The sequence below is a fragment of the Spermophilus citellus genome, assembly GCF_964194105.1.
Source record: "Spermophilus citellus genome assembly, chromosome: 2".
Taxonomy (NCBI): domain Eukaryota; kingdom Metazoa; phylum Chordata; class Mammalia; order Rodentia; family Sciuridae; genus Spermophilus; species Spermophilus citellus.
Window position 1 is genome coordinate 180,386,380 of NC_138183.1, and position 25,415 is coordinate 180,411,794.

At 37.1% G+C, this 25,415-nt stretch overlaps 1 protein-coding gene across 1 annotated transcript in view; it reads left to right on the forward strand.

Moving 5' to 3' along the window:
* RAB38 (RAB38, member RAS oncogene family) overlaps positions 1–25,415 on the forward strand; it is a 64,493-nt gene that overhangs the window by 15,860 nt on the left and 23,218 nt on the right. Inside the window, exon 2 of the mRNA XM_081281132.1 lies at positions 6,395–6,675. Within this exon, the coding sequence (XP_081137258.1) occupies positions 6,395–6,675 (281 nt within the window). The remainder of the gene's footprint in view (positions 1–6,394; positions 6,676–25,415) is intronic.

The window sequence follows — 25,415 nt, forward strand, 5'->3', positions numbered from 1 at the left end:
TCATCTCAGCCAATGGCATCTCCATACTTTCAGATTTTCAGATTCTAGGTATCATGCTTGAATCATCTCATACTCTACAACCCACTTATCATCTCTATCCCCACATATACCCAGAAAACAATCACTCTTTACCGTCTTCACCACTACCACTTTGGTCCAAATCATTATTATCTCTTTCCTGAATTATTGCAATAACTTTCTGACTGTTCTTTTCTCACCTTGACTCCCAGACATCATTCATTTTCTCATGCCAGTTCATGTTTCTCATTGGCTCACAATCCTCACTGAAAGTGTCTACAGTCTGAACCTTGTGATCTCCCTGCCTGACCACACTGTATTCTGATCCCGTACAGTTCTCTCCAGCCAACTCAGTCTCCTCGAAGTTCTCCAGCTCCTTGCCAGACATATGTATGCCTCAGGATCTTGATGTTTCACTTGCTGGTTCCCATGTTTAAAATTCTTCTGAGATAGAGCCCCCTACGTTACCTCTTTCTGGTCTTTTCTCAAATGATACCTTTTTAGTGGAGCCTTCACCATCCAACCTATTTGACTCTGTCCCCAACCCCAGTATACCCTAGTCTCCTTCCCTGCTTTATTTTTCTCCATGACATTTTCACCAGCTAACATAGTACTATTTACATTTTACTTATTTTTAGCTTGCTGTTTATTTCTTCCCAGTGGAATGGGAAAGCAAGGATATTTTATTCTAGTTGTTAGACCAGTTCCTAGAAAATTATAGGCATTAGATTTTGATGTCGTTGTTGTTGTTAAATGAATGAGATGAGATGAGTGATTTCGGTGTGAGTAGAAGAGAAGTGATGAAGGGACAGATAGCTCTGAAAGACTCCGTAAGCCTGCAAGTACCTGCTAAAGGGGCAATAAGAGACTAGGCTTATTCCTTCACTTAATACAGGGACCTTAACAGAAATTTCACTGTATACACAGTGCAGTGCTTGCAAGGAGGGCTACATAAACTTGGTCATGGTTATAGAATAGCTGGTAATTTTGTATGAAAAGATTTTGCAAGGTTAATTCTAGGATCTATGCTTTGTCACTTGGAAAAAATAGTGATTGACACATTTCTGTCACAGTTTGGCAGGGCAAAGGAGTGAAGAGATCAGATCAAAGAGTTTCAGAACCATTGCCAGGGGGCCAGATGGGTTCCTAAAAACTGGAGAAAACCTTGTGCACTAGAATGTCAACTTACTCTGATCCTGGTCCTAGGATGTTGTTCCCCTTGGCCTTCAAAACCAGCTAATTTCATTAAGAACTCAGTGTCCTTTTGACCATTATAGCAATCATATAATTTGATTGTTTTCTTTTATATCATACAAGATCCATATTTGCTTTTGTTTTTATATTTTCACACTGTTACATAGACATATAGAGAATATCATTGTAGCACTTTTAGATCTTCTGATTATACGAGGACCAAAAAGCATGTATTGTTTGGAATAAATTGATTCTGAGGGATCATTTCTTAATTGTGAGAATGATTACAAAAGCATAACATTCCAGTCCGAAACTTATTGCAATAGGTATGTACATACCTGTGTTAGAATAACGTTAATTTTCTCTCCTAATGAATTTCTATTGATTATTTACTGGGAATGAAAGTGGAATACAGAGTAAGTGCATCAGTGTGCAGCAGTATCATGAATATATGAGAATGTACTTTAGAGGAAGAAGAAACCTTAATCTCAGTTTATTTTCACCATAGTGTCATGAGCTCTTAACTCGATCCAAAAAGTGAAGAAATAGCCCTCAAGTTTCACAACATCAAAACATGACTAACCTGCTCTCCAGGATTTTCAATGCCAGGTGGAGACTGAAGTATGAAGACACACCATGATAAATACTCATGGTAGGATAGGGAAAATGCTGTGGGGTCATGCAGAAGGGGGTAAATGATTTCAGCTGTCAGGACAGGGAAGGCTGAGATTTCAGGGCATAAACGAAGGGCACACAGTTCACTCATCAGGAGCCATGAGGAGGGTATTCAGGATCTGGGAACTGAGATTTAAATCACAGGGAAATCCAGAGAGTAATGCAAGATGTGTTTTAGGATGGAGGAGTGTTCAGTGTGGTTGGCCATGAAGTACTTTAAGGGAGTGTCAGGAAAAGTAGAAGAGTGCAGAAAAACTATCAGGAGTCCAAATAAGGAGCAAGGAAGGGCTGAAGTAGAGCAGCAGCCAATGCTGATGGAGTGGAGGAAGCAGAGTTAAAAGCCACTTCTGAAGGGGAAGTGTTGGTGGGACATTGGAAATTCTTTACATGAGGGAGCGCAAACTGAGTTAGAAGATGACTGAAGGTACTGTTCTGAGCGGTTGTGTTGTTGGTGGTGTCATGAGCTAGTCTGGGGAACAGAGGAGGAGTAGGACCTGGAGTACTGGATGCCTAAGAAGGGGAGTTTTCCAGAAGCAATAACAGAAGTGTCTTATAGTGTCCAAGCTGGTGTCCTTATTTCGAAATAAGGAAGCTGAGGCTTGTAATAGTGCATTGACTAATATGAGATTCACAAAGCTAGTTGGTAAGGGTCAGAATGGTTAAAAAGGTATTCTCAGTTTAATAGAAAACCCACTGTGCTTCCTACCATTGGTTTTATGCCTATGTGAAAGATTCACTGCTTGATTGTGTCTGCTGAGAGCATCTATAGAGCCTTAATTATGAAGTGAAAGTGTCATTAAATACACATTATGACTGTGATGTTTGTGTGAATTTTTAGCTGAATCTTTGACACCAAATGGTTCATTTCAGTCTGTTACAAAAGACAGCCAGGGTTTCATTTAATTTAAGGAATTATAACAGGAAGGGTTCTTAGAGATCAGACACACGAACTTCATTTAACACATAAGAAAACTGAGACTCAGGGAGAGAAATACATTTGTTTAAAACTGCTCTGATTTGTTCAAGGCTTCCAGTGATTAAAATTAAGACCCATGTCTTCTGATTCTTCAAGTTAGTAGATTTTCCCATAAGGTTCCTGGAACTATTACTGCAGCCATTGTATTAATTTCTGTGATTTGGTTGATTGCTTGGTCTTTGGAACACCTCTTGAAACTGGAAACTGAGTCATGAGCACATTTATTGCACTGTGGTGTGTGTTTGAGGACTAAGAGAAGGGGTCCTTACTTGGTAAATTGGATCATTTTCAGTGAAGATTCTCAGTATAGTTTTCTGTGGTATAGAAGTTCCTCCTGGTCAAAAAACTGTATTAGCTGCACAAATCACGGAGCCTGGACTTCACCAGTCATTCGGTAATTGTGTTAGACAAGTTATCTATGCCAAAGGAAGTTTTTAAATTGTAGTCATGTTTTAAGTAAATTTACTCAGGATGAATTCATCACTCTCCACTCTGCTCATAAGTAGCCATTCACAAAGTCACATGTTTCTCACACTTTGATTAAGAAATGGCAGAGAGGGCTATCAGCTGATAAAGGAGGGATTAAATGTGAGTGCTAGAAATGCTCTGATCTGAATGTGACCCCTGGCCGGAATGCCAAAAACACAAACTTTCTAAATGGGCTAGCCCAGTGACCTCCGTATACAAAGGTCTTTTCTTTCCAGAAATAAGCTAGCTTCTTGGTTCTGATGTGACACACAAGCACAAATGCACACGTGTATTCATGTACATGCGCACATACACACTTCCCCCTTTTTTTAAAACGGTGCTGGGAATTGAACGCAGAGCCTTGCACTAGCTAGACAAATACTCTACCGAGGAGCTATCCCCAGCCCTCCTTTATGATTCTTTACGAAGGTGTAAAGTTATCCCTTGCTCTTTGCACTGTGTCATATATTGAAATGTAAAATTTCTATTCTTGAGAACTTCCTACTCTGCTCTGAAAACCTCTGGACAAGCAGATTATTGAATAACCCATGACTTTGCTCTTCATCTGATTAGATCTCTGAAAGAGATCATAAGACATCCTTTAAAAAGCCTAGAGGCCTTTGGAGTTCAGAGTGATCACAGAGGGCCTTTTTCCCGCCAATCCTCTTGATATGTCATGGCCTTTCCTGAACAGTATCAAAGGAAATTGCTGTTTGCATCAGTCATTTAAAAAAAATTAAAACTCATTTGGAAAAAAATGAAAGTTCATCTGTGGGTTGTATGTCATATGAAAAGTATTTTACCCCTTTCTTTCATTGACTGTATAACTGTGGGAAATTAAAAAAATACTTTTGTGGTACAAGCTAGGTAAGAAATGCTTTAGGAGTGTTATGTGCTGTCTTTGATTAAAAAGTTCTTCTTTCCAGAATATCCAGTTGGACATATAGGCACCTAGACTAGAATTGAAACTATAGAATTTCATCAACTTTCACTGGTACATAGGGGTCCTTCACCTCCTCATAATGTCCCTGTGAACATAATCAACACAACAGCTTGTTAATTTACACTAAAGTTCACCATTGCAAACTCTTGTGCTCGAAATTTTTGTATTCTAAGGGGTATATTAACCTATATTTTCTTGGATATACCTCAGTTTCAGCAATTTGTTCTTTTCAAAAAAAATGTATCACATACCCAATTTGTTTTACTTTATATTCTTTTATAAGACTCTTAACATAAAGTTTCAAATCAAAAAAGACTGTCTGGTTGCACACTTCTGGGGTTTTTGTGTTCCTAAAATATGAGCCCAGTTTTCATTAGTTCCTGTCCTCAGTTAACACAGAAGTAAATGATGTGATTTTGTTAACTTTTGTTGCTTGGTTAAAATATCTGCAATTTTTCTTTTTGTCAAAATCTTTAGCCTGAGACTATGATTGAAAATATGTATCATACTTTCTATTATATTTTTAACCTGCTGAAGAAATACATACTAATTAGTTCTAAGGTACTGAACTGGGTGCTTCATATATATTAATTTATTCCATCCATAAGACAACCCTGTGGTACATTTTCTTATAGCCCTTTTGCTGATGAGGAGCACTTAGGATGTTTAAGAAACTTTCCAATATTCACTTAGAAAACTAAGCATCAGAAAAAAACTGATTGTAGCTGATTACAACTAATTCTAAAACCAGTCTTCATTCTATTTTTAAAAATTACTCATTCATTTTTTTTTGCAACATCTGGAGGTTTTCCTTACACAATAGATTGTGGACTACTTGAAGGAAGATATGATACCATCTAGCTCATTATTGTATTTTGAGCATGTACCAAAGATTGCTATCAATATAGTAGATGTCCAATAGACATCTGTTAAGTTGGATTGAATAGGATGTTCCTGGCACATAAACCTGGAGGAGAAAGAGTACAAGACTATGGTTCAGTAGTTGAAAATATTCAAAGTTAGTAAATGACTATGTGCTCTAGTTTCAAGTGACTCAGGTTTGAATTCTGATTTTGCAAGCTTACTATTTGTTTAATTTGAGCCAGTTACTTAGATTTTCTAAGTCTCACTTTAAAATGAGACAAATGGCCATGCATGATGTTGTATGTCTATAATCCCAGCAACTTGGGAAGTAAAGGCAGGAGGACTCTAAGTTCGAGGCTGGGCTTAGCAACTTAGTGAGGCCCAGAACAACTTAATAAAACCTGTCTCAAAATCAAAAATAAAAATGGCTGGAGATGTAGTTTAGTTGTAAAGTGCACCTGCGTTTAATAGCCATTGCCAAATAAATTGAAATAAAAACAAAATAAGAATAATGACTGAGAATGTAACTCAGTGGTAGAATGCTTGTCTTTCACATGCCAGACCCAGAGTTTGATTTCCAGAATTGCAAAAAATAAAATAGAGTGTGGATAATACCTTTATGATCATTTATGCAGGTCATATTTCTTTATTGTTAGTAAATATACAATTATTACTACTTTTAATTAAAGTAGATTTCGAATGCCTTTTTAACACACTACATAATTTGTTTATTAATTTGCCTTTTCAGTAAAATAATGTAAGCCTTATGACAGCAGGGATTTTTATATTTGAGTCATTATATCCCAAATGTTCAGAATAATGTTGTCCAATAGAACATCCTGTGTTGATCCAAATGTTCTCAATTGGCATCATCTAATGCAGTAGCCACTAGCCATGTGTTTTATCAAACACTTGTAATGTAGCTATTGTGACTAAGAAACTGAATTTTAAATTTTATTTAGTCATAATTAATTAGCCACACAAAGCTAGTGAGATACTATATTAATACATTTCTAGAACATTACATGGTACATAGTATTTTCTCAGTTAATACTTGTTAAATGAATTAATTTCCTTCTTGTGCTCAAAAGATTTTAAAAACAAAACTGCATGATTATATATTTAGCACACTTTTTAAAGACTAGAAATAAGACTTTATTGAGTGACTTGTTCTTATTGGAGCCCACATGAAGTTCTAATATTTTATTCAGTTCCAATTGTAAAGAGTTTCTGAATTATATTTCTTCTTGATGCAGGTCAAGAGAGATTTGGAAACATGACAAGAGTCTACTACCGAGAAGCTATGGGTGCGTTTATTGTCTTTGATGTCACCAGACCAGCCACATTTGAAGCAGTTGCAAAGTGGAAAAATGATTTGGACTCAAAGTTAACTCTCCCTAATGGCAAACCAGTTTCTGTGGTTTTATTGGCCAACAAATGTGACCAGGGGAAGGATGTGCTCATGAACAATGGCCTCAAGATGGACCAGTTCTGCAAGGAGCACGGTTTCGTAGGATGGTTTGAAACATCAGCAAAGGTAATGTGGCTTTAGAGGATGAGCATATTACAGGAAAGATTCTCAAAGAAAATGCACATAATCATTATCATCATTATAATAATAGTAATAATAATACATGTTTGTCTGGTAATAAAGGGTTCCAAATTACTTTATAAAACTTTTTCTTATCTCAAGGCAGTGAATGGGGCAGAATGGGACATATTAAAGTGATTGTGACTGAGGGATCAAATCCATTTGTACATTTTTATATTGATAATAGTTAATAACTATTCAATTTTTGAGCACCTACTATGTGCCAGGCATGCTTAAATGCATTTTTGTATTTAGTCCTCACAAAAGATCTATTAGGTAAGTATGAGTTTGAAAGAAATGGGCCTTAAATTCAGTGCCATTGCCTTATACATAAATTTAGACAATTAATAGTTAATGTGTTTAGCTGTATGTCAGGAATTGTACTTTGCCCTAGAAATGAAAAGATGGCAATAATATAGAACTACCACATTGAGAAATCTGGAATAGTGGAGTGACATGGCAGTACAAATGTGGACAGCATCATGCAGCCAAGTACAGCTGAAGCCTCCTGGGAAGCATGAAGTAGCAGATGTGGGAACAGAGGAAGGGCTAGAAGATACAGGATCCTATGTGGCATGATGAGGGTATGTACTTCCCTTTATGCCCTGTAATGCTGTCTGCTTCATTAGATGTATGGATTTTTTTTCTGCTCTTTTTTTTCATATATATATATATTTAAATTTCAGTATCTGAGAAAAACTTTCATGGTAAATTTTAAAATTAATTTTATTTTTTGATTGACATGTATTGCTCATATTTATGAGGTACAATGTGATGCTTTGATTCATGTATGCATTGGGTTATGAGCATTCTGATATTTTTTACATTATGATTGCAATCCATATAGTTCCATAGATTTGTGGAACACAAATATTTACATTTTTGTAGAGCACAGGTACTGTGCTACTTGTTTTGGATTTGGCTGTGAATAAGATACATTTCTGTCTCTTTACTTATGGAATTTACACTTATTTTGCACATTTGTGCACAGCATCAAAGAATGGTTTGAAAATATAACTTGAATGGGAATCATTCAAAACTGGGTATTTTATTGCACAGTAGAGTGTTTATAGATATTGATAATTTACTGTATTCTTCAAAAAGCCAAAAGAATGGTTTCTGGAATGCTTTTATCACAAAGAAATGATAAATGTTTGAGGAGAGACGTGTTTGTCCAGATTTAAACATTACATGTGCCCTTGTGGGAAAATTATGAGACCTTGCTCTAGAATACAAGTAAAAGGGACTGGAGAGAGAAACTTTGAGATTATCACTAAAGTGAGAAAACCATCAGAATAAAACCACTGCTTGGATTGGGAGATGATACAGGAGGTGGAAGTACACCTTTCAGAAACAATGGGCATGATCATTTATTTGAGGCATTTCTTAGAGAATCTCAATGCCTGCTATCTCTCTGCAATCATTAAGCTGCTCTTAGGTTTAGAAAGTTGTTTTACCTCAGTTTCTAATATTCTTGTCTTCTTTCTGAGGTTCCAGTGATTAAGCTAGCTTTCCCCCCTCTTTCCTTTAAAAGTTCCTAATTTCCCCTATTTCTTAGGACATAGTACCCATCATTTTCTATTTCTTGGCTGTCATTGAGACTTTTGATTCATGTGTTTCAAGAATTTATTACTGTGAAGACAGACAGGTGGAAAACAATTCAGATATTAAAAGTGGCAGAAATGTAACAAATATGAAATTTGATAGTTTGACTTTTTTCCTGAACATTAGCTTGGATTTTCCTTTTTAATTCCAAAATGTGGATGAATTCATTTATTCTACTTTTCCCTTAGCTGCACACTTAACTTCACAACTTCTGCATTTTCTTTGAGTTCTTTAGTTTCAAAAAAAGAGTCACTTTCCAGTTCAAAAGCCTACAGGCCTAGTGGAGAAAGGAGGATTTTGGAAAACTCCTTTTCTCAGTTGTTTACCTTAAATTTTAAGGGAAAACTAGATTGAATGATATTTATGGATAGGAGAGATTGTCTTCCTTTATTCATTCATAAAAAAAATGTCATTGAGTGTCGGTTATATGTCAGCCACTGAGACAGAAACTTGCAAAACAGAGTCTTTGGCGGGGGTGTGCGTGCTGGGGTTGTGGCTCAGCAGTAGAGCACTCACCTGCATGTGTAAGGCGCTAGGTTCGATCCTCAGCACCACATAAAAATAAATAAATATTTATTTATTTTGGGTTATTTGTTTGTTTGGGTGTTGTGTTTAACTACAACTAAAAAATAAAATATAAAAAACATCTTTCCTTCATGGATAGCAATAAGTAAAACTTACAGTGTTTTGGATGGCGATTAAATGCTAGTAAGAATAAAGAGAAAGGATGAGGTCTGTGAATGTATGGAGGGGAAGATTGACATTGCTTTTGGATCAAAGAATTTCTCAACATTTTCTTTTTACTTCACCCCAACATTCTTTGTTCAGCCATTGCAGTGTCAAACCCTATATGCTTAAGGACATGATGTTCATTAACTTAAGGTCTGGTTAACCCTCCTAGTTGGATACTGCATTTCTAATCCTCCAAATCCCCACTAGTGTGAACTTTGAAGAGAAGCTTTGTACAGCGTGGGAGAGGGGACATGGAATTTCACAAGCTAAGAGAGTACAAGACCTCATTGTAAAAGACAGAATCCACATTCAGCATCTCTTCTCTCTCCAAATAACTGCTACTGAGGTTGTCGTTCTGAATAACTAATGAAAATATTTGGCCAGTGCCAGGTTAGTATTCAGACTCCACACCTGGAAGCCCAGGAACAATACTGCAGCAATGACAAAGTAGAGTTTTGAGGTGTTCAAAAGTCTTTTCAAAGATCTATGTAAAGTTAGCCAGGGCCAGTGGTGCATGTTTGCAATCCAAGCAGCTTGGAAGGCTGAGGCAGGATGATTGAGAGTTCAAAGACAGCCTCAGCAAAAGTGAGGTGCTAAGCAACTCAGTGAGACCCTGTCTCTAAATAAAATAGAAAATAGGGCTGGGGATGTGGCTCAGTGGCCGAATACCCCTGAGTTTATCCTGGATACCCAAATAAAAAAAAATCTATAATAAAATTCTTCTAACTTTCTGACTATAACATCACAACATTTACAAAATTGAAGCCCAGATAAAAGTATCTGCCTGAAGCTAAAATAGCAGCATTTGGGGACAGCTTACCAATTCCTTCTTTGATTACATTTGGGATGAGGGAATATCTCCCATAGAGAGCTTTCTGCTAGAAAGTGAATCTGTTAATAATTAGAGAACTCTTGAGTGATACCACAATCATGCTGGTGATTAACATATGATTTTCCTTTCTTGGATCTCTGAACATCTAATGAGCCAAAGGTTATAGCCTCTGGCTTTGTCCCCATGGGCACACCCTGAGTAAATCCTTTGGGTGTCATCAACAGCGTGACCCTCTCTGAAACTGAAGCTAACAAAGCATTACAGGAGTTTGTTGTTGAAATTGTCCTCTGTCCTGCTGCAGTACTGAGGTAAATTTACCCTTTTGTTCTTCCATATTCTGGAGTAACTTCTCTTGAGAGTTTTCATGCCTGTTGCTGTTGCTGGAACAATAATGTAGCCCCTGGCTGGCTAGTGCATTAAGAGAGAGAAAAAAAACATAGATGTCTTCTGGTGCATCTGATTTTTCACTTTATCTCTTCCAATATTAAAACTCAGGAAAAGAAAAGAAAATAGTATTTCCTACATCAGGTTTTCAACTTTTGCATTTTTTTCTTTCAGCTATATTTCTTTGAATTATTTTGTAGACAACATATCACTGGGATCCTCATATGTCTCAATTTGCCCCAATTGCTTTTGGGTCAAAGAACTTTCTCAACATTTTCTTTTCCCTTTACTCTGAAATTCCTGGTTTATACCTGCTTTCCTAGTGGAATTATTAATAACATTATCCAAACATTCCTGGTTTGTAATTCGCATTTTTATGGTTGCCCTATAGATCAGGAATTTAATTCATTTTACTCTCATTATCATAGATTTACTCTTTTTTTAAATTTTTTTATTGGTTGTTCACAATATTACAAAGCTCTTGACATATCATATTTCATACATTAGATTGAAGTGGGTTATGAACCCCCAATTTTACCCCAAATGCAGATTGCAGAATCACGTTGGTTACACATCCACAATTTTACATAATGCCCTATTAGTAATTGTTGTATTCTGCTACCTTTCCTATCCCCTACTATCCCCCCTCCCCTCCCCTCCCATCTTCTCTCTCTACCCCATCTACTGTAATTCATTTCTCTCCTTGTTTATTTTCCCATTCCCCTCACAACCTCTTATATGTAATTTTGTATAGCAATGAGGGTCTCCCTTCATTTCCATGCAATTTCCCTTTTCTCTCCCTTTCCCTCCCATCTCATGTCTCTGTTTAATGTTAATCTTTTCTTCCTGCTCTTCCTCCCTGTTCTGTTCATAGTTGCTCTCATTATATCAAAGAACACATTTGGTATTTGTATTTTTAGGGATTGGCTAGCTTCACTAAGCATAATCTGCTATAGTGCCATCCATTTCCCTGCAAATTCCATGATTTTGTCATTTTTTATTGCTGCATAGTACTCCATTGTGTATAGATGCCACATTTTTTTTATCCATTCATCTATTGAAGGGCATCTGGGTTGGTTCCACAGTCTAGCTATTGTGAATTGTGCTGCTATGAACATCGATGTGGCAGTATCCCTGTAGCATGCTCTTTTAAGGTCTTCAGGGAATAGTCCAAGAAGGGCAATAGCAGGGTCAAATGGTGGTTCCATTCCCAGCTTTCCCAGGAATCTCCAAACTGCTTTCCAAATTGGCCGCACCAATTTGCAGTCCCACCAGCAATGTACAAGTGTACCCTTTTCTCCACATCCTCTCCAGCACTTGTTGTTGTTTGACTTCATAGTGGCTGCCAATCTTACTGGAGTGAGATGGTATCTTAGGGTGGTTTTGATTTGCATTTCTCTGACTGCTAGAGATGGTGAGCATTTTTTTTTATGTACTTGTTGATTGATTGTATATCCTCCTCTGAGAAGTGTCTGTTCAGGTCCTTGGCCCACTTGTTGATTGGGTTATTTGTTATCTTATTGTCTAATTTTTTGAGTTCTTTGTATACTCTGGATATTAGGGCTCTATCTGAAGTGTGAGGTGTAAAAATTTGTTCCCAGGATGTAGGCTCCCTATTTACCTCTCTTATTGTTTCTCTTGCTGAGAAAAAAACTTTTTAGTTTAAGTAAGTCCCATTTGTTGATTCTTGTTATTAACTCCTGTGCTATGGGTGTCCTATTAAGGAATTTGGAGCCTGACCCCACAATATGTAGATCGGAGCCAACTTTTTCTTCTATCAGATGCAGAGTCTCTGATTTGATATCAAGCTCCTTGATCCATTTTGAGTTAACTTTTGTGCATGGCGAGGGAAAGGGATTCAGTTTCATTTTGTTGCATATGGATTTCCAGTTTTCCCAACACCATTTGTTGAAGATGCTATCCTTCCTCCATTGCATGCTTTTAGCCCCTTTGTCAAATATAAGATAGTTGTAACTTTGTGGATTAGTCTCTGTGTCCTCTATTCTATACCATTGGTCCACTCGCCTGTTTTGGTACCAGTACCATGCTGTTTTTGTTACTATTGCTCTGTAGTATAGTTTGAAGTCTGGTATCGCTATACCGCCTGATTCACACTTCCTGTTTAGAATTGCTTTTGCTATTCTGGGTCTTTTATTTTTCCATATGAATTTCATGATTGCTTTATCTATTTCTACAAGAAATGCCGTTGGGATTTTGATTGGCATTGCATTAAACCTATAGAGAACTTTTGGTAATATCGCCATTTTGATGATGTTAGTTCTGCCTATCCATGAACAGGGTATATTTTTCCATCTTCTGAGGTCTCCTTCTATATCTCTCTTTAGGGTTCTGTAGTTTTCATTGTATAAGTCTTTCACCTCTTTTGTTAGGTTGATTCCCAAGTATTTTATTTTTTGGGGGGATATTGTGAATTGAGTAGTTGTCCTCATTTCCGTTTCAGAGGATTTGTCGCTGATATACAGAAATGCCTTTGATTTATGCGTGTTGATTTTATATCCTGCCACTTTGCTGAATTCATTTATTAGTTCTAGTAGTTTCTTTGTAGACCCTTTTGGGTCTTCTAGGTATAGAAGCATGTCATCTGCAAATAGTGATAATTTAAGTTCTTCTTTTCCTATTTTTATGCCTTTAATTTCTTTTGTCTGTCTAATTGCTCTGGCCAGTGTTTCGAGAACTATATTGAATAGAAGTGGTGATAGGGGGCATCCCTGTCTTGTTCCAGATTTTAGAGGGAATGCGTTCAACTTTTGTCCATTCAGAATGATGCTAGCCTGAGGCTTAGCATAGATAGCTTTTACAATGTCAAGGTAAGTTCCTGTTATCCCTAGTTTTTCTAATGTTTTGAACATAAAGGGATGCTGTACTTTGTCGAATGCTTTCTCTGCGTCTATCGAGATGATCATATGGTTCTTATCTTTAAGTCTATTGATGTGGTGAATAACATTTATTGATTTCCGTATATTGAACCATCCTTGCATCCCAGGGATGAATCCTACTTGATCATGGTGCACAATTTTTTTGATGTGTTTTTGTATTCGATCCGCCAGAATTTTATTGAGGATTTTTGCATCTAGGTTCATTAGAGATATTGGTCTGTAGTTTTCTTTCTTTGAGGTGTCTTTGTCTGGTTTCGGAATCAGGGTATTGTTGGCCTCATAGAATGAATTTGGAAGAGCTCCCTCTTTTTCTGTTTCCTGAAATAACTTGAAAAGTATTGGTATTAATTCTTCTTTAAAGGTTTTGTAAAAGTCTGCTGTATACGCATCTGGTCCTGGGCTTTTCTTGGTTGGTAGTCTTTTGATGGCTTCTTCAATTTCATCCATTGATATTGGTCTGTTCAAATTGTGTGTATTCTCCTGTCTCACTCTGGGCAAATCATATGACTTAAGAAATTTATCGATGTCTTCACTATCTTCTATTTTATTGGAATATAGGTTTTCAAAATAATTTCTAATTGTCTTCTGTATTTCTGTAGCATCTGTTGTGATATTGCCTTTTTCATCCCATATGTTAGTAATTTGAGTTCTCTCTCTTCTTCTCTTCATTAGCATGGCTAAAGGTCTGTCGATCTTATTTATTTTTTCGAAGAACCAACTTTTAGTTTTGTTAATTTTTTCAATAGTTTCTTTTGTTTCAATTTCATTGATTTCCGCTCTGATTTTAATTATTTCTTGCCTTCTGCTACATTTGCTGTTGTTTTGCTCTTCCTTTTCTAGGGCTTTGAGATGAAGTGTGAGCTCATTTATTTGTTGGTTTTTTCTTTTTTTGAGGAATGACCACCAGGCGATGAATTTTCCTCTTAAAACTGCGTTCATTGTGTCCCATAGATTCCGATATGTTGTGTCTGTATTTTCATTTATCTCCAAGAATTTTTTGATTTCCTCCTTTATGTCTTCTGTAACCCATTGATCATTCAGTAACATATTGTTCATTTTCCATGTGATGTAGGATTTTTCCTTCCTTCTTTTATCATTGATTTCCAGTTTCATTCCATTATGATCAGATAAAATGCATGGTATTATCTCCACCCCTTTATATTTACTGAGGGTTGCCCTATGGCATAATATATGGTCTATTTTTGAGAAGGATCCATGTGCTGCTGAGAAAAAAGTATATCGATTTGATGATGGTTGATATATTCTATATATGTCAGTTAAGTCTAGGTTATTGATTGTGATATTGAGTTCTATAGTTTCTGTATTCAACTTTTGTTTGGAGGATCTGTCCAATGGTGAGAGAGGTGTGTTGAAGTCACCCATAATTATTGTGTTGTGGTCTATTTGATTCTTGAACTTGAGGAGAATTTGTTTTATGAATGTCTCAGCACCATTATTTGGTGCATAAATATTGATAATTGTTATGTCTTGTTGGTGGATGGTTCCTTTTAACAGTATATAATGCCCTTCTTTATCCCTTTTGATTAACTTAGTCTTGAAGTCGATTTTATTCGATATGAGGATGGCCACCCCTGCTTGCTTACGAGGACCGTGTGTGTGGTATATTTTTTCCCATCCTTTCACCTTCAGCCTGTGTATGTCTTTTCCAATCAGATGTGTCTCCTGGAGGCAGCATATTGTTGGATTTGTTTTTTTAGTCCATGATACCAGCCTATGTCGCTTTATTGGAGAGTTTAAGCCATTAACATTCAGAGTTACTATTGATATATGGTTTGTACTTCCATCCATGTTTGATTATTTATCCTTTTTTTAAAAAATTTAGTTTGTTCCTCCATGATTATCTTTCCCCTCGCCCTCTGTCTTTACTGAGGCACTTCCCACTGATGGTTTTGGTTATTGTTTTTCATTTCTTCCTCGTGTAGTGTTTTGCTCAAAATGCTTTGCAATGCTGGTTTTATGGCTGCAAATTCTTTTAACTTTTGTTTATCATGAAAGATTTTTATTTCATTGTCATACCTGAAGCTTAATTTTGCTGGATACAGAATTCTTGGTTGGCATCCATTGTCTTTCAGTGTTTGAAATACATTGTTCCATGACCTTCTTGCTTTCAGTGTCTGTGATGAAAAATCTGTTGTTAACCTTATTGGTTTACCCCTGAATGTAATCTGTCTCCTTTCTCTTGTAGCTTTTAATATTTTCTCTTTGTTCTGTATATTGGATATCTTCATAACAATGTGTCTTGGCGTTGGTCTACTGTGATTTTGTGTGCTCAGTGTCCTGTATGCATCTTCAATTTGTATATCTGTTTCCTTTTTTATTTCTGGAAAGTTTTCTGTAATTATTTCATTCAGCAGGTTACTCATTCCCTTGGTTTTAATCTCTGTACCTTCTTCTATCCCGATGACTTGTAAGTTTGTTTTTTTTATGTTATCCCATAACTCTTGGACGTTTTTCTCATGATTTTTTACCAGTCTTTCTGAGTTGGCTAGACTCTTTTCAAGATGATATATTTTGTCTTCATTATCTAACGTTCTGGCTTCTACTTGCTCCACTCTGTTAGTGATACTCTCAATTGAGTTTTTAATTTGGTTTATCATTTCCTTCATTTCTAGAATTATTGTTTGATTATTTTTTATAATCTCTATCTCCTGACAAAGATGCTTAACTTCTTCTTTTATCTGTTTATGTAATTCATTCTCAATGTGTTCTTTCGCTGCTTGAATTTGCTTTCTTGTATCCTCTTTAAGGTTCCATTCCATCTGTCTAAGGTGTTCCTTGAGTTCTTTATATGACCATTTATCTGATGACTCTAGGTCCTCCTGAATATTTAGGCTGTCCTGCATTGTTTGTACTCCTTTTCTTCCTTGCTTTTTGAAGCTGCTCATGTTACTTCTTGTTCTGTTTGACTGCTGAGTTACTGTTTACTCGTATAAATTTATTTGATGCTTGGGAGGAAAGGTATTAGAAGGGAAGGGAAGAAGTCACTAAAGAGAATGAGAGTAAGCAGGTAGAATTCAAGGAAGGGGGGATAAGATAATTGAAAAGAAATGAAAAGACAAAAGAAGAAAAAAATGGGAAATAAAAAAAGAAAAAAAATTTAAAAAAAATAATAAAAAAATTAAAATTAAAATTAGAAGAAAAAAATTTAAAAAATTGTAAAAAAAATAAAAATAAAAAAAATTAAAAAAACAACAAGAAAGAAAAATGAAAATGAAAGAAAAACCCAAATCAAACAAAAAGAGAAAAGAAAAAAAAAGAAAAAAAAAACTAATAAATGCAGTCTTAGAGTTTGATTAACTTCTCTTCCAGTAGGTGGCGCTGTGTCCACCAGGCCAAGTTTCTCCTGTCTATACGCGGGAACCAATCACTGTGCAGCAGCTCCTCCCAGACTGGGCGAGTCTCCAATCCAGAGTGCCTAGGGTCTCCTCTTGTGTCTAGTAATTTCCCACTTTTCCTCTAGCCAGGCCCCTCTCACCTGTGCCGCTCACCATAATACTGGCTACACGCCAGGTCTGCTGCTCCCGGGAGCCCTGTTTTCATGAACGACTGGACACACTCTTCCAGTTTGCCATTCCCTCAGACCCTAAGTTTGTAGAGCTTGGGGCTGAGAATCCTCAGCGAATTTTACTTGCCCTCCGGTAGCCACGCCCCCGGTAGCTGGTGCAAGAGACATCAGCTGTCAGCACTGGTGGGAGCGGTAGTTCTGCGCCGCGGGTCCCGCACCACCTCTGATTCCCTCGGTCTGGCTATCGCGCTCACGGGAGAGCTGCGAGGGGCCCTTACGGTAGAGCTGGGAGGGGCCCTTAAGGTTTCCCAGATGTGTGGAGAGGGAAGGCTAGGGAATTACACACCTGTAGCCGCAGGTTTCAATGAAGTTATCTCCTCCGCAGCAGTCTGATGACGTCAGATCTCTGCCATGGTGGTATCTCTTGCAAATGGTGACAGTTTGTTTCCCTTTGCCGGGTGACCAATGCAACGGGTGGGTCCTTACTGTCTTTCCCAAGCCCCGTTTCAAACCTGTGGCCACTACCTATGAAGGCTCGGTTGGCATTTACCTCCGTAGGATCAGAACGGCTGACCAGTTGTTTCAGCCGGATGGATTAGTGCTGAGTCACAGCTGTTTGTCTGCGGGAAGCAGGCGAACGGGAGCTTGAATTCAGCCGATCCGGCCTCAGTGTGTGTTCTGAGAGGCCCAGACTGTTCGCCCCAGATCCACGTCAGCTCAGCATTGCCTAGTGATCCTGAGCAAACAGATTTAGGTTGTTTAAGACTCCCTATGCCTGCACATCTGACGAGGTCAGAGACTTGATCTCTCTGCGCCCGCCGCCATGTTGGAATCCCCCCATAGCTTTACTCTTAAAATGAATATTTTGTGTATTCCTATGCTTGTGTGTAGACTTCATAACATGCTTTAGTATGTATGTCTTTCAGGGTTATTTCCCTACCCTGTTCTTGTTAATGAATCCTCAGAGTTTGGAGTCTTGTCATCTGGGCCCATTTCAGAAGACAACTAGAACCTGCTACCTGCTAACCAATTTACATGGTTAATTCTTGATGCACCTAGTCTGAATCTCACCCAGGTCCAGCTTTTGTGTATTTGATGTCTAGACACCCTTACCCACCTTCTAGAGTTATAAATACTATGAGAATGTATGTGGAGTCCCCAGATGCATTATGTCTGATCCCACAAAACACACACACACACACACACACACACACACACACACACACACAATCTACTGTACCCATAACCTATCTGCTGGCCTGAGTTTTCTCATCTTAGTGGGTGCTGATGCACACAACAACCACACTCCAGTGGAAAGTCTGTTTCTATATTTTAGCCTTTTCCAGTTTATTTTATTCTGCTCATAAGGTGCAGTACTTCAGGTGTGGCTATGTTCAGAATTAAGGATAGCAAGGAATTACCAGTGTAGCTGGGAAATAATGGAGCAAGGTATATCTAGGTAACAGTGAGAACAAGAATCAAATTCACAGAAAGAATCTGCAGTTAGCCCTGGTCTTGCTTCCCTCTACCTCAATTCCTACCCCTGAAAGATGCCCTTGATTATTTCTAACATCCTTATACTGACTTTTTAGGTATACCTTCTCTCCCAGAATGTTCTGAGAGCTGTGGGTGTTCTGGTAAGAAACCTTCTTACATTAAATTGTACTCAATTTTGGTCTCTCCTCTGAAGCTAAAAGAAAAAAAAAATATTGATGTGTGTCGTTCTGCTGTGAATAATGAATATGCTCCATTGTGTTCTCACTGAGATGGCATTAGTCGTTTTAGGGGCTGCAGTGATCATTTCAGACTACTGATTTTTGACTTTCTAGCAAATTTTAAACACATTTATTGTATTTGGGGAATTTCTAGCTTACCTGCATAGGAAGAACCCATAAGACTTGTTACTTTTGCTTCATTTGCTACTATGGCACAGACATATAACCTAAATTCCACCAATTATATGAGTTTGGAAGTAAGCCACTAGATGAACAAAGCAAATGCAGAGTCCATTTCCTGGGGGAAGGGGTGGCAGAAAAGACCTCCAGTTTTGAGAGACAGCAGAGTTTATGAGGTCCTGTGCGGAACACAGAAACAATCACGGCTACACCCAGGTACTCAAGTTGAGTTCTTGGAGCTTCACAGATAACAGGACCTAGTGTTCCATGGTGGCTGGGAGCAGTTTTCTTCCTTCTTAGGACTCTTTCCTGTGGGTTTGACTTTTCTGCAAAGTTACAACTGAAGCTATTTCTCTAGATGTCTGAATCATTCTATAAGCTACCCAATCTTCTTTGAATAAACTGTTATATTTAATTATCCAGCATCAGCTTTTTACTTCACAAATGAGAATTTGGGTTGCTATACATGGTGCAATCGATTTTTAGAAAACTAATTTAAACCACCACTATACTTACTGTAGGGCTTCCTAGGACTTGAATATTCCTGATGTACATTCTCAACCTACAGTAATAATATGGCTGTTTTTCTTGAAGTTTGCTATATGTTACCTTTGTGCAAAAATTTGTATGTTTAAGAATTCTTTCAATCATTATCACTGCCCTATAGAATAATAATATTATTGTTTTAAAGAAAAAGAAAGAATTGAGGTTTAGGAGACTTCCTTAAAGATATATATTTGCTATTTTATTTCTTTGATTCTAACATTCACTTTTTTTTATTCATTCCTGTGTTCATCTTTCAAATTCAAGATGTGCTCTATAATCAATCTGTATTTCTAAAATGATGGTGTGACTTACAAATGATATCTTGGTTTTGTTTTTTTACTGTCTCCTCCAAGAGGAGACTATACCATACAGCGGTTCCCAAATGTTTGGGGCATGTTGAATGCTTAACAGAGTAATGGGAATTCTGGCCTGGAATTCTTTTGTAAAAGAAAAGTTTTCTGTGTTTCATTAAGTTTAGTGAGCTGTTTTATTACTATTTTTTAAATTGCTCTGCAAGCTGAAACACACAGCAGTTAAAATTGGCTAGTTTTCTAGAAGCTACTTGAAGGGCAGTATCACACATCATTTATTTTATAGGCTTCCAGAAAATATACAGTTATAAAATAATGCATTTATACAAACTGGAAATGCATAGATAATTGCATTTGGGTATGGGTAGATAGTTATTCTAATTCCTTTTTTAATGGATTAAATATGGCACATTATTTTTAAAAATTATTTTATGTTTAAATTGAGTAGTGGTCCGTCTCTGAGTGTTTCCATTTTGTATACGTCAATATATGAAAAAAACCCTTTATAGTCACTGTGCATTCATTGATTAACACGATAGGCATGAAGTGACTTTCGTTTCTGCATCTGTGCTGTGAGTGATGTGTATTATACCTACAGTGTATTTGAAGAAAGGTGCTTGCTCTACTTTTTATCATGTCACTGTGTAAAATAGATATTCCAGGATTTAGGTATCTCCAAAGAATTTATATGGGGTTGTAGGATGTGACTTTTCTGTCTTCTTTGGCTACAGCATTTTTAACCTTGTATTTTTAGCTTATCTGGTTGGAACTGGTAGTACTTAAGGACATTAAAAAACGAGAGACCCAATATGAAATCTAAACTCAGAGAAAAGTTAGAAGGCATAATTTAAAGGAAACTATGGCTGTGTTTAATAGTCATGATCAGTTCACATAATGACCAGCAGTCTGTAGTACAACTATTTGAATCATTGCTTCTGACAGCTTCTTAATGCCCTGCTTGAAAAATGGAAACATTTCCTGATGTTGGAAATAGCTTAAGCAGAAAAGTCTCAAACTCAGGCTACTCATCCGCTTAAGGATCAATATAAATTAATGATAATATTTTTATTTATATCTTTAGCTAATTGGTTCTCTGGAGATGATCTAGGCCTATGCTTATAATTTGCTAGGTAATATGAGATCCAGCTATGAATAAGGCATTATAGGAGACTAGATATGTACCGCCAGAAGCTATAACTATAGCTTGGTGTATAGAAAGAAGGTGGTGTTACATAGGTCATTCTGTCCTGTGTGCTTCACATTTTCATAACTTTGAGCTCAGATCTTCCATTTCATGATTAGACAATTATAGTAATGCATTATCAGACTTCACTAAGACTACACAATTCAGTAGTACGTGTTGCTAAAAACTTAACATGCCAAGGGATCATTTTGATTTTGTTAATGTCTAGTTCAGAAACCTTCAATGGGTCCTACTTCTTAATTATTAAAATTTATACAACTTAGGATAGGTATCAGCAATTTTGGTCTATAGGTCAAATATGGCTTGCCTTCTCTATTATAAGTAAAATTTTATTGGAGCTCCTCTATGCTCATTGAAAACAACGATACATATTATCAATGGCTACTTTTCTGCTATAACTATAGAGCTGAGTAGTTTCAACAGAAGCCTTGTGACCTACAAAGGCTAACTCATTTACCATTTGATCCTTGGCTCTGAAGTTTGTCACTGATGTCTTAGAATACAAATAGCTTCTTTTTAGCCAGGCAATGTTCTGTGGCTTTATATGCTTTAGTTCATCTCACAAACTTCTATTAATTTTCCTCTTTACAGATGAAGAGACTAAAGATTAAATTAGAAAATGTAAACAAATAGCTCAAGGGCTCATAATTGGTATGTAGTAGGCTTGAGATTTTAAGACTAATGTGCTAGCAGTACCACCCTACCACACAGTCACCACCTTTACTACCATGTAATTTGTCCCTGTCTGAGCTTACACCATAACTATGTCTTGAGCAATTGTATGGTAGATCAAGGACTAGGATAGGTATGTGAAAAAAAAAAAAAAACGTGGAGGCATAAAGTCTAGTGAAAAAGAGAGATGTAAATAGGTCTTCTAGAAAATGTGATAAAATAGAGCAATTCACTTGGAATTGTTAATGGGCAAAACAAGGAAAGCCTTTGCCCACGTGTGCTTTTTTTTTTTTCCCCAGCTATTGTCAGACATCTGCCTTTTCCTCATCTCTGTGCTTATGTTCATAGTACTTTTTCCAGCATGGGATGTATAAGGTGTTTGATGTTATGTTCTAAGTTCAACTTTTCACAATGAAGTTCATTTTGGGTATGAAAAAAGAAAGATAGAAATCCCCTCCCCTTCTACCCACTGACTTTAGAAATAAGGGGTGTTCAGAAATTAAACCTCAGTGCACTCAGAGACAAGCCAGTTCACTTTCCAGATGTCTCCTTCCTCCCAGAGACATTAGAGAACAGGTCTATGAGGATTCTTTGTTCTCAGAGAAGATCAAGACAGGTTTTTCACTGCCCCCACAACTCCCAACAAGAAAGAAGCAGACCCAATGGGGCACAAAACACTTTTCAATGGCTGTTTTTAGTATTATTTAATTGTGGTCCAGTGGAAATGATTTTACTCATCCCAACAGGGGATATTTTCAATGTCTACAAATATGTTTGCTCATTAGCACCTATTAGGGTATGGAGTCCTACTGACACCCAGTGGGTAGAGGCCAGGGCGTCTACATTTACACCCTTCTGAACATCCTACTTTTCACAGCATATACCTACCTTGTTCCCACTCAGCAAAGAATTATTTGGCCTGAAAGGCAGCAGAGCTTAGTTTGGGAAACCCCAGATACTATGCTTTATATTAGAACTTTGCAAACTCTCTAAAGATACTATTTTTAAGAATTTTTTTGTTACTTAGCATTTTTGTTTTAAGAGAAATTAAATAGGGTCATCCTTTGATTTTTTTATATCATTACTAAAATACAGTTGAGTCTTGGGCTTAGAATTCTGTTGTCTATCAAGGATTTTCAGACTGAGAGATTCATGCCAAGGGACATGGTTGGATGCAGAGCAGAGCCTTGTCTTTTTGGTCCTCACCCATCTTATAAATCATCCTCATTGAACTTTTGCATTTTTAGCAGTGTTATTCATCACCTCCATGCCTTTTTATATGGTGTTCCTTCTGCTTAGAATACCTTTCCCCTTCCATCTCTGCTGTTAGAAATTCTACAAACTTTTTATGTCTGTTTTTCTCTTCCACCCATATTATATGGCCTCTAAAGATTTCCTTAGGAGTTTCTTCTCTCCCATCTATGAGGCTGGGATCAGCAAGAAAACATGTATTGCAAGCCAACCAAATGGCTTAGCTCAGCCTTCTCTTCTGATGGGTCCCTGCCTAGAGATGAAACTGAAATGTGGGTACCTCTAAGTGACTGCATCCTTCTGCCCTCAGGCTTTTCCTCTTCTGGACCTGGACTTTAGGATCATTATGGGATCCAGAACCTGAGAAATAGCACTAAGAAGCATGAAGAGAGCTACTTTATCAAAGGTTGAAATGTGGGCTTTGAGCCAGGCAAATATAAGCCAGTCTCTGACATAAGTCTGTGGCCTTGGGCATGAAATTTAATCAGGCAATACCTAGTTGTCTCAATGAAAAATAGGAATAATGCTTCATAGTGGTGTTGTTAAATATACATATTTAGTATGCAGTAAATTCCTGGTCTCTAAAAAATACACGTACCTACAGTAATCGCAGACAACAGATTTCAAGAGCTCCATCACAGGTTATGTTAGGCTGCATAAAGTCCCCTGTTGACCTTGATATTCCGAATGGCTGGGAATAATCTTTTCTACCTTATGCACCTGCCTGTCACTCTTCCTCCAGGTCTCAACTTGAGCATCCTATTACTGACTTTTAAGTGGTCTTCCCTCCCCATACCACACTATGTCAAAATTATTTCTTTTAGGGCCTGGACCCTGAACTACGCTGAGTGCTTCTGGTCATCACCTAGCACAATCGCTTGCACACAGAGGGCAATTGCTTGGTCAGTATTTATTGAATGGAACGGGATTGTTTGCTGCACTGCCTTTCAAGGATTCTTTCAGAAGATTCTTTTACTGTGTTATTCTTTCTCTTGCCCTTTGTGGGGTATTTCTGTCCTTAGAGAACTCTGCAGAAGCAGAAAAATTAAATTACTGCTATATTTCCCAGAAGGACTCCAACATTATATAACTCTTTTCATCCAGAAATCTCTGTAGGCACATTGCACAACAAAGAGATTATAGTGCCCTGCTGTGTGGATGGGGAAATAGAAAAGAAAAATGAAGGTGAGCTAAGCAGCCACCCCCCTAATGCCCTAAGTTTCCAATGGGGGACTTCAAATTCTTTGTTTGGTAATGCCACATAGCACCCCGTAAGATTCTAACATTAGCCAGTGGCTCTGATTACCCAACTTAGTCCATCTTCACATTTCAGGACCAGAATATTGCAGTATTTTTTTAAATTGAAATCCTTGTTGTTTTATTTTATATACATACCTCATTGTTTTCAGCTATTATCATTTGAGCCACACACAATGGCTATCATGTTTACCTTTTTTATTAATGATTTAACAGTGTTCCAGGGAGGCTTTTTGATGTTTTGCATTGAAGAAATCAAGCCTCAACTTCAGATATAATCAAATGCTCTATCAAATGACAGCAGTCTTGAATAGGCTTATGCTTCAGGGTCACCTGAGATGCTTGTTAAAATTGCAGTGCCTTGGTTCAACTCAGATATTTCCAGAGGGGATTAGAAATATTTTTGAAAATACTTTTTTTTTGGTGATTTGGATTAATGAACTGGTTAAAATGCATTGTGCTGGATTTTATTGATTCATTTATTCAAGCATGCATTAATTCCAAAAGCATTCCTTGAATATCTACTATGAACTCAGGCAGGCACTTCACTAAGTACTGGGACACTGATGATAAAGGGCCCGGTTTCTTTTCATTAAAAAAACTTCCAATCTTCTAAAGAAAACTCATAAACAAGTAGCCACAGTACATTTTGATATTCCATAAAACTTGGTGGCTTCTATAAGAGCTGTGAGAGCACTTGGAGGAACAGCTGATACCTCTACCTGAGAATGAAGCAGTTTCCTTGATGCTCAACCAGGGTCACTAAGGATGAGAGATGCTATAAGGGAAGACTCAAGGGCTGCTGAGAAGAGCTTCTTTAATGGATATTGTGCAGTGAGACATTAGGAATCATCTTCAGGAACCCCTGGGTTGTTTTCAAAAGCAGACAACAAGCTTTTCATCTTTATTCTAAGATATCTTAGCAAGAACATGTTGCTATTGCGGAGTTACTAGCTTTATGACTCATCAGAAAATTGTCAGTACAAGGCCATGATGAATCCATACTAATAAAAAGTTGCATTTATAAAATGCATGCTTATTTTTAACTAGATGTTGTCCTAGGGTTTTATTTCTTCCTTTCACTTAGTTCTCACAAACCCTCACAAAATAAATTTTGTTGTTATATCCATTTTACATATTTAGAAGTTAAGGCTTAAAGAAGTTAAATGATTTAACTGTAATTATATGGTTAGCAAGTAGCAGAGTTAGAATTAGAACCCAGCTCTCTGGTTTTGAATCCCACCTTCTCTACTTTGCTTATTTTCAAGTGTCTAAATAGTACTTGTATATTACTTTTTCCTTATTTATTAGATTTAGACATATTGATAACCTAATGATTCCCTGATTTGATGTAACATCCTAAACTAAGTCTATGAACCTTCTTTGTTTCCCCCACACATTTTCAACACTTTGTAAGTTTTGTTTTATTCTGTATATTTATTTGACTTATTTTTCAACTATTTTAATATAATTTTAATTTTGGCATTCATAATTTTAATTTTGAAGAGCTCCTTACTGTTCTTTTTCATAGCATCCTGTTCTTAGTTAAGAATGTAATAGTCTTTGTGAAGATA